This window comes from Propithecus coquereli, unplaced genomic scaffold (assembly GCF_000956105.1).
Source record: "Propithecus coquereli isolate 6110/MARCELLA unplaced genomic scaffold, Pcoq_1.0 Scaffold478, whole genome shotgun sequence".
NCBI classification, from domain to species: Eukaryota; Metazoa; Chordata; class Mammalia; order Primates; family Indriidae; genus Propithecus; species Propithecus coquereli.
Genome location: NW_012150596.1, coordinates 125,340 through 135,878, shown reverse-complemented (window position 1 = coordinate 135,878; position 10,539 = coordinate 125,340). Strand labels below are relative to the sequence as shown.

At 40.7% G+C, this 10,539-nt stretch overlaps 1 protein-coding gene across 1 annotated transcript in view; it reads left to right on the top strand.

Moving 5' to 3' along the window:
• CT55 (cancer/testis antigen 55) overlaps positions 1 to 7,806 on the top strand; it is a 14,124-nt gene extending 6,318 nt beyond the window's left edge. The window contains exons 2-5 of the mRNA XM_012655464.1: positions 5,046 to 5,118; positions 6,694 to 6,794; positions 7,543 to 7,551; positions 7,615 to 7,806. Coding sequence (XP_012510918.1) covers positions 5,046 to 5,118; positions 6,694 to 6,794; positions 7,543 to 7,551; positions 7,615 to 7,806 — 375 coding nt within the window. The remainder of the gene's footprint in view (positions 1 to 5,045; positions 5,119 to 6,693; positions 6,795 to 7,542; positions 7,552 to 7,614) is intronic.
• The last annotated feature ends 2,733 nt before the right edge of the window (positions 7,807 to 10,539 follow it).

The following is a 10,539-nucleotide window of genomic DNA, read 5'->3' as shown; positions in this document are numbered from 1 at the left end:
TTCTTCTGCATGAGTTTTAGAATTGTTTTTTATATTTTGTGAAAAATGTCTTTGGAATTTTGATAGAGATTGCATTGAATCATTATATCACTTTGGGTAGTATGGACACTTTAACCATATTAATTCTTCCAATTCACTCTATAGTTTTTCTATTTTCTGTTCAATTTATTTATGCTCTGATCTTTATTATTCCTTCCTTCTGATAACTTTGGGTTTATTTTCTTCTTTTTTTGTTTTTACTTTCTGGAGGTATAAATTAGGTTGTTTGATATCTTTCTTCCTTTTTAATGTAATGTTTATTGCCATACTCTTCCTGCTTAGAACTGCTTTTGTGCATAAGTTTTGGTTTGTCATGTTTCCATTTCTGTTTGTCTAAAGATATTTTTAAGTTTCTTTTTGATTTCTGCTTTGACCTGTTGGTTGTTCAGCAGTGTGTTGCTTAATTTCTACATATTCGTGAACTTTTCAAAATTTCTCCTATTATTGATATCTAGTTTTATACCATTGTGGTCAGAAAAAATACTTGATATGATTTCAGTCTTCCTAAGTTTGTTAAAAGACTTATTTTATGGCCTAACATATCATCTATCCTGAAGAATGTTCTTTATGCATTTGAGAAGAATGTATATTCTGCTGTTGCATGGAATGTTCTGTATATGTCTGTTAGGTCCATTTGGTCTAAAGTATAGTTCAAGTCCATTGTTTTTGTATTGATTTTCTGATCTATGCATTGTTGAATACGAGGTATAGTCTTCTACTATTAATACTATTGTATTGCTGTCTACTCCTCCCTCCAGATCTGTTAATATTTGCTTTATATATTTAAATTCTCTGATGTTGGGTGCATATATATTTGCTATTGTTATATCCCCTTGATGAACTGATCCTTTTATCATTATAAAATAACTTTCTTTTCTCATTTTACAGATTTTCATTTAAAGTCTATTTTATCTAATATAAGTATAGCTACCACTGTTCTATTTTAGTTTCTGTTTGCTTGGAATATCTTTTTCCATCCCTTTACTTTCAATCTTTGTATGTCCTTAAAAGTGAAGTGAGCCCTTCGTAGGCAGCATATAGTTGGGGATTGTGTTTATAATCCATTCAGACACACCATTGTCTTTGGCCAATTTAGTCCATTTTCATTTAAAGAAATTATTGATAGGTAAAGACTTACTACTATTATTTTGTTAGTTGTTTTCTGGTTGTTTGGTAAATCTTTTGTTTCTTTCTTCCTTTCTCTGTGATTTGATTTTTTTTTTAGTGATATGCTTTTGTTCTTTCTCCTTTATCTTTTGTATATCTACTATTGGTGTTGGATTTGTGGTTGCCATGAGGCTTATATAAAACATCTTATAATAGGTTATTTTAAGCTGATAACAACTTAACTTTCATTACATACAAAAGCTCTGTATTTTTATTCCTCCCCCACATTTTATGTTTTACTGTCATACTTTATATCTTTTTATATGGTGTATGTATTAAAAAGTTATTATAGCTTTAGTTATTTTAATATTTCTATCTTTTAATCTTTATACTAGAATTATAAGTGATTTACACACGACCATTACAGTATTAGAGTAATCTGAATTTGAACATGTATTTTCTTTTATCAGTGAGTTTTATACTTTCATACGTTTTCTTTTTTGTATTTTGTGTGAACTAGGGATTTTTAAAAATTTAAAAAAGATTTTCTATATGGAAAGTGAAGTGTTCCAACATTACTTATCAACTCATCTATCCTTTCACCCCTGATTTATAATACCCCCTTTGTTGCAGATGAAGATCCCTTAAATGTATGCATATATTTGGGTTTTCTGTTTCACTTAACTGATCTATTTAAACATTCCTAAACCAACACAAAACTATTTCAATTGCTAAAGCTTTTTTTAAAAAACTTCTTAAAAATAGAGACAGGGTCTTGCTCTGTCACATAGGCCAGAACTCCCAGGCTCAAGGGATCCTCCTACTTTAGCCTCCCAAGTAGCTGGAATGACATGCACAAACCACCATGTCTGGCCAGTTTTCTTATTTTTTTGGTAAAGATGGAGTCTCACTATGTTGCCCAGGCTGGTCTAAAATTCCTGGTCTCCAGTGATCCTCCTGCCTCAGCCTCCCAAATTGCTGGGATTACAGTCATGAGTCACCATGGCCGGCCCTCATATGTTTTCATATTACTAATTAGTGGCCTTTCATTTCAGCCTGAAGAACTCCCTTTAACATTTCTTTAAAGCAGGTCTAGTGGTGACGAACTCTCTTGGCTTTTGTTTGTCTTGGAAAGTCTATCCTTCCCTCATTTCTTGAAGGACAGATTTTTCTGAGTAATGTATTTCTGGCTGGCAGTTATTTTCTTTTCTCTCTGTACTTTGAATATGTCATCCCACTGTCTCCTGGCCTACAAGGTTTCTGATTAGAAATCCACTGATAGGCGGGGCGCGGTGGCTCATGCCTATAATCCTAGCACTCTGGGTGGCTGAGGCACAAGCGAGGCCCCGTCTCTGCTAAAAATAGAAAAATTAACCGGGCGTGGTGGTGCGTGCCCGTAGTCCCAGCTACTCAGGAGGCTGAGTGAGGCAGGAGGATCCCTTGATCCCCCAGGGGTTTGAGGCTGCTGTGAGCTAGGCTGACGCCACGACACTCTAGCCTGGGTGACAGAGTGAGACTCTATCTCAAGGGAAAAAAAAAAAAGAAATCCACTGATAGCCTTATTTATGTTTCCTTGTGTGAGATATGCTTCTTTCCTCATGCTGCTTCTAAAATTCTCTCTTTGTCTTTGATTTCTGAAAGTTTGATTGTAATGCGTCTTGGTGTAATCTTCTTGGGTTGAATCTGATTGGCGATCTTTGAGATTCACGTAGCCATGTTCATATCTTTTCCTAGATTTGGGAGAATTTCAGCCATCATTTCTTTAAATAATCTGTCTGTCCCTTTCTTTCTCTTGTCTCCTTCTGAAATTCCTGTTACATGAAAGTTACCATTCTTGATGGTGTATCTTATATCCTATAGGCTTTCTTCAAAATTTTTCATTCTTTTTTTTCTTCTCTGCCTGAATAACTTCAAATGATCTGTTTTTAGTTCACTTATTCTTTCTTCTATTTTATCTTCTGTTGAAGCCCTCTATTGCATGTTTTAGTTCTGTCATTGACTTCTTCCCTCCAAATTTTTTGTTTGGTTCTTTGCTTTCTCTATCCTTTTGTTGAACTTCATATTTTGTTCTTGTATTGTTTTACTATTTCACCAAATGGTTTTTCATTGTTCTCTTGTAGCTTGCTGAGCTTCTTTAGAACAATTATGTTGAAGTGTTTGTTAGGTGATTCATGGATTTCCAATTTTTTGTAATAGTTACTGGAAATTTATTTTGTTTCTTTGGTATATCATGTGGTATCATGTTTCCCTGGTTCTTTGTGATCCTTCTGGAGTTGCATAGATGTCCGCAAGTTTGTTTGTTTGTCTGAGACAGGGTCTCGCTCTATTGCCCAGGCTACAGTGCAGTGGTGTCATCATAGCCCACTGTAACCTCCAACTCCTGGGCTCAAGCAATCCTCCTGCCGCAGCCTCCCGAGTAGCTGGGACTATAGGTATGTGCCACTGCCCCTGGCTAATTTTTCTATTTTTAGTAGAGACAGGGTCTTGCTCTTGCTCAGGCTGGTCTGGAACTCCAAAGCTCAAGTGATCCTCCCGATTTGGCCTCCCAGAATGCTAGGATTACAGGCACAAGCCACCATGCCCAGCCAGTTTCTACAATTTTCAAGAAGCAGTTACCTCTTCTGGATTGGCTTCAGTAAGGATAGATCTTGGGTGTGCTTGCTGGAGTGTGCTGTGACATTGAGTTAGGGGTACAGGGCATCAAATGTGGGGACATGGGGTACTTGATTTCTAAGCTGTGCAGTATCTCATTGGCTCAGACTATTAGGGTCCATGATTTTGGTAACTGTCTGGTCCTTGGTAAGGACTGGAGGGGGTCCATGCGAGGCTGCAAAGGCTGCCTGGGTTCTCAGTAGAGCTTTGGGTTCAGTGGCAAGGGGCCAGGGTAGGCAGTGGTAGGGACCGACACCAGTGGTATGCACATGCTCAGCTGCAGGCACATGCATAGTAGCAGGGGCTGAGCATAGGTACACATGTGGCAGTGGGGGCTGGTGGCTTGCACATGCACAGGCACAGGAGTTGGGATTGGCAGCATGTTCATGTATCATTGCAGGGGCCAGTTACATGTTTAAGTATAGTGGTGGGGGCAGGCACTGGGTGGTGGGGCCAGCTGTGGGTGCACATGCAGCTGCACGGCCCAGGGCTGTTAGAGAGTACATGCACCACTTCAGGGGCCATCTGTGGGCATGTGCATGGTGGGCGGTCCCTGTGATGGGGGTCAGACTGACGTGTGCATGTGCACAGCTGTGCAGACCAGAGTTTGCAGCATGCATATGCACTGCTGCAGAGGCCAACTATGGGTGTGAGCATGGCAATAAGGGGTAGAGATGGGCATCAGGGCTGGTTTCTTGTGCATGCACAGCTGTGGCAAGCAGATGGTGGCTAGTACACACACAGCTGCAACAGCTAGTTTTGGGTACATGCAGGGCTGTGAGAACTAACAATGGGGGTTAGTTATCTGTGTGCACATGCACACCTGTGGGGACTACTGGAGTTTTTGGTGTGTACACATGTGGTTGCAGGGGCCAGTTGCAGAGTGAATGTGGTGGTAGGGGCTGGCGGCTGGAGCCAGGGCCAGCTTTGCATGCACACATGGCTGCAGCATCAGTCATAGGCACAGATGTACAGTGGTGGGGTTGGGCCTTGTGACACAGACCCATGCTATTTGTGGGCACATGCACCGTGGATGGATGGGGTCCCTGAACTGGGGTAGCCACAGTAGCAGCAGCTGGGAATGCTTCAGGGTGAGAGGAGGGCGAGGGTTGGTGGCTCAGGCAACTGCAAAGGCAAAAAAAAAAAACTGTTGGGCCCTCGGAGGAAATGGATGTCCACTGTGACTATGCTGGCTGTTTGTTTCCTCAGTAGTTAAAGGCTTCAAGGGTTGTTGAGGTCTTCAGCAGAGAAGGCTGCTGGAGTCCTATGCACAACAGGCCACTGAGGACCACAGTGGATCCTACCACATGGCAGATACTGGTAGCCTCCACCCTTTTTCTTTGTTCCTAACCATCTCCAGACATCTCAGCTGGTAGTTTCCCCAGCATTCTGAGTGGGGTGAAACTGAAGCAGATCAGTTTCAGGTAGTGCCGTGAAAGGCTAGGGAAGCTGGTTGGTTGTTCACCTCTCTCTTCTTTTCCACGCGAGGACACGAGGGGAACTCAGGAGCTGGGGGATGGTATGAGGCAGGCAAAATGAAACTGGTCTTTTTATCTTTTTTCTGCAGTTATTCTCAGGTTTTTCTTCCATTGGGTTGCTATAGCTTCTTATGTGTTATGCTCCTCTAGAGCTATTTTTGTTCATAGGTAGCTGTTCAGTTGTTGTTCTTTCTGGGGGAAAAGAAGGCTGGGATCTCCTACTTTGTCATCCTGCTGATGTCACTCTATTCCTACCAGTAACTGCAAAGTTTTTGGTTTGAGAAGTGCTAAGGATGGAGTTGCCAATTTGAGATGTGAAAGACTTAGAGGAGCCAAATTGGGTGCATGAAAAGAATAGCAAGAACTCAGCTTTAGGCGTGGTCAATTTGTGTAGGTGTGTGGATAATTGAATCTGAGTGTGGTTAAAACTGGAGGTGTATATATTTTGAAGTTATCATCCCTTAGATATTATACAAAGCCACACCAAAGTAATGTATACAGATTAAAAGAGAGAAAGAGAGAAACTGTACAAGACTTGTGTCATTTTATAATGTTGGCTGGTTGGGTAAAGAAATGTTTAACGTTGTGGATGTTGCCAGTTTTCTGAAGTGGTGTGCCAAATTACGCTCTCACCTGCAGTGTTTGAGATTTTCAGTCCCTCCAGATCCTTGCCGGTATACTTGTGTCCTGTGATTCACTTTTAACTTATAAAATTCTGTTTGAAACTACTTGATTATAACTATAAAATGCAAGGTATGTATTTAAGAGTTCACCAACTGACCAAAGCACCTGGGAAAATTTATTCTTTCTTACAGTAGCAACATTTCCTAGTGTTACTGCTACCACTAATAACAATCAACATGTGGTTGATTACTATGTGCCAGCCATTATTCTATGAGTTTTCAACATATCAATTAACTATCACAATACCTCAATGTCATGAGGACTATTATTGTGCTTCTCATTTTATAGATGAAGATACCAGGGCACGGAGAGGTTAAACATCTTGACTAAGGTTGCAAACTGAGTAAAAGGCAGTGTCAAGATTTGAATGCAGGTAGCCAGGTACAAACTTGGCTCTTATTTGTGTGCTTGACTGCCTGTCCTGAAGGAGTTGTGAATGTGATCAATTGTTTAATAAATCTTGTGCTGCTCCCTTAGATTGGCTGAGATGCACAGTTCATGCTTTTCCCCATTTGACATTGTTAAATCAGTAGAGGAGAATCAATTTCTAAAGGATTATAAACTTCCTTTCTGACAGAAAGATTTGCAAGGTGTCTGTTTAAACATGTGCAAAATGTACCTTAGATTTAATAGAAGCTATTTTAGGGTATTATGATGTCAAAATAATGTGTGAAATTTAACATGACCTAAGTTAAGAGATAATTACACTCAAATTTCTCCATGGCTCTTTTAGGTTTTGTGCCTTTTGAAGGTGACTGGTTAGAAGTTGAGTATTTCATCCAGCCAGGCACCTCAAACATCATGGGCTCAGTGAAGCCCATGTACTGTAAGCATGTGGATGAGCTAATTTGTTTCCATGTTGCACTTGTCATTAGTTTCTTGTAAACTTTCCTTTAGTGATAATTTTCTCGTCCAGACATCTATTGGGTATGCTGGAAAATGTAAAAAATATGAGAAGATATATTCTTTACCAAAGAGAAGCCTACTTTTTAAATCGAAATGGTAGGACATCCAAAAGGAAATAATTAGAAAATGATGTAGCACACGTATATAATTAAGTTCTAAGTTGTATAGTTTATTTGGTATTATAATGTTATCAGGATGTTCTGAGGACAATAGCAAGAAACACAATTTGTATGCCAGAAAATTTTGGGGAAAGAATAAATGGAGTTGGTTATGGATTTTGAGCTTTCCAGTAAAGGCTAGGTATGATTTGGATAGTGGAGCCTGAAGATGAGAAGGAAATTCAGTTTGAACAAAGGTACAGATTAAATAATGAGCTTGGAATGTGACTGAGGAAGTAAAGAAAAGAGTATAGTCTACTTACCACTACATTCCTTTCTCACTCAATCCCATTCACTCTCTCAACCTTAACTGAATAGGTTAAATGGCCATTGTGGATAATATTTAGAGTAGAGTTTCTCATCATAGACCTGGGCCACATCCACAGAGATTCTGATTTAATTGGTCTGAGGTGGGGTTTGAACATAGTTATTTTTACAAAGCACCCCTGGTGTTGCCAGTGTGCCAGCCAGGTTGGGAATCACTGATGGAGATCGAGTCACCTGCAGGTTAGAGCCAGAGTGAGGAGGTGCAGAGCCTGTTACAGTGTGTTATGCTTTTACATAATCATTTCCATAATTTATGCTTACAGGTTTGCATTACTAACCTCTGTGGAAGACATGAGATGATAGATGATACTATCTTTTTCACTTTGGATTCTCTGAAACTTCCTGATGGATACATACCTCAAAGATATGATGTCGTCAATGTGGTTATGGTGGAGAGCATGCAGCCATGCTGTATCTGGAGAGCAGTTTCCATCACCCTTGTGCAAAGGTTGTAGTAACAAAACATTTTTATTCCCTATTCATCTTTTCTTCTATGGACAGTGAAAGGCCTGGTTTAACTGAAAAACTTAGTTTAATAAGCCTAAACAATATTTTAAATACGACTTTTCTGGTAAATCCAATTAAGATACTAACTAGTTCACTTGGGACCATGAACTCACTTTAGGGAAGTGCCTTATGAATTACAAAGCATGCTACAGCCGGCTAGTTACTGTAGGAAGGAATTCTTGCAAATAACACTGTAATTAAATTTAAATTCCTTGTTTTTCATTACCGGGAGTGGATTTGGGAATGGCAGAGGCCGCAGATGGCCTCCAAGTCACCATCAGACACAAGGAAAGCATTTAACTCAAGAGGCTGCAGGGCCAACATAGTAATGGACATGATTTAAAGGTATAATTTGCCTTCAATTTTGAATTACCCTTATGCTGCCTGTTATATTTTTATTTTTCCATAGCATTTTCATCTCCTGTCACCTACACAATCACCTAAATTGTTATATTTATTGTTCACCTATGTCCCTTTTTCCCATACTAGAATGTAAACTCCACAAGGGTCGGATGTTTTTTGCTCTGTTTTTTCATTAACACATCACCAAGGACTTAGAAGAGTGCCTAGGCCAGGTGTGGTGGCTCACGCCTGTAATCCTAGCACTCTGGGAGGCCGAGGCGGGCGGATTGTTTGAGCTCAGGAGTTTGAGACCAGCCTGAGCAAGAGCGAGACCCCGTCTCTACTAAAAAAATAGAAAGAAATTAGCTGGACAACTAAAAATATATAGAAAAAATTAGCCGGGCATGGTGGCGCATGCCTGTAGTCCCAGCTACTCGGGAGGCTGAGGCAGGAGGATCGCTTGAGCCCAGGAGTTTGAGGTTGCCGTGAGCTAGGATGACGCCACAGCACTCTAGCCAGGACAACAGAGTGAGACTCTAAAAAAAAGAAGAAGAAGAGTGCCTAGCACATACTTGTGACAGATTAAATGTTATTAAATTCAATGAATGAGTGATCTGGCCAACAATAATGCTTAGCTGTGTTTAATTCATCACTCATTTTCTAGGAATAAAACTATTGAGCAACACATTAAGACCTCAGCTGATTTTTTTACCGAAAACATCTCCAAATCTAGTGTGCATAAGCTTTAAAGTGGCTAATGATCTACTTTTTTTGAGAGGTGAAGCCCAACTCCGTACATTAATTAGGGGGCAAACCAGAGCCCCTTGATGGAAGCGGGAGCTGCTTATCCATGGGCTATGATGGTACTAAAATCCCACAAGTACACTCATGAAAATTTTCTTTCTTTCTCTAACAGAGCATTTAACCAGGTAACTGTGACCTAGGGAAAGGGATATAGTCAGACCTTTAGGCATCACTGGTGAGTGGTTGTGTGCTCACTCTCAGTTCTGGGATTCATAATTCTACCATAATCCCCTGATCAGTGGATAAACAAAGTTTGGTTCTGAGTTTGCTTTAGAGGTCTAGTGGGACTTTTCAACCATTTAGTGGTTAGTTTCCCACTTTATATAATCATAGCAGGAGTGAATATCCTGTAGAGTTTAGGCTTTCACTCATTGGTTCACTCCACAAATACTTACTGATTCCCTTTTTTGTGGCAGACACTGTTTTGGGCACCATAGTTACAGCCTTAAACCAAAAAGACAAAATTCTAGGCCTTAACGGAATTTGTGTTTTGTTTATACGCCGCCGCATGGCTTCCTGACCATGCAGCAGTAGCTCCTAGGATAGACAGGGGCAAGTGGGAGCTGTGGGAGCTGCAGGTCCCAGTAAAAGTCGCATTCAAAAGCAGCCCCACACCTCGTGGGAATTTGCAGAGAAGTCCACCATTGGATTTGAGAGATACATGGGCTATGGATTCTACCACCTCCCCATTTAATTCTCTAGTTTGGTTGGTGTGGAAGAATGTTCTTTGAGAGTAACAGTGGATTATGGTAAGCCTGATCAGGTGGTGATTCAATCATAGCCGCTATTTTATCAACATCTTCACTGGAGTGAATGAATCACTTCAGCTCCTGGTCACCAAAAGCAATGGTTGCACAGGTGAACAATTTTCCTTCATCCTTTTAAATAGCAAAGTCCAGAATCTGTTTGTCATAGGGCTGCTCCAGCAGTGGTACACTTTGAACATTTTGCCTCAGGGATATGTCAGCTTTGAGGCTCATTGCCATAATTTCAAATGCAGGCTCCTTGATCATCTCGCCTTCATTGAGGTGTCACACTGTTCTCCCTAAATGGTGCACTAGGATTAGGAGAGCAGGAAGTAGCGGGATGGGTTAAAACCACGTTTTCCTCAGGTGAGAAAAAAATGGCCTGAAGATACAAGGATCTGCCATCTGAATTTCTGGGTCTCCAGTGTTCTGTGGTATAGTTTCCAACTGGCATTCCATGAATGGGTTGCAAACTAGATGCCCCTCAGCTCATTTAGGGATACAGGCAATGAAGTAAAGGAAATCAAACAATGATCTTGAACAGGGGTTGGCAAACTATGGCCCTTGGGCCAATTCTGGCCTGCTGCCTGAAATGAGTCTTAAAACATAAAGTTCCATAAAGTAACTGGAACCACCAGGCGCGGTGGCTCACGCCTGTAATCCTAGCACTCTGGGAGGCTGAGGCGGGTGGATCGCTCAACGTCAGGAGTTTGAGACCAGCCTGAGCAAGAGCGAGACCCCGTCTCTACTAAAAATAGAAAGAAATTATCTGGACAACTAAAAATACAT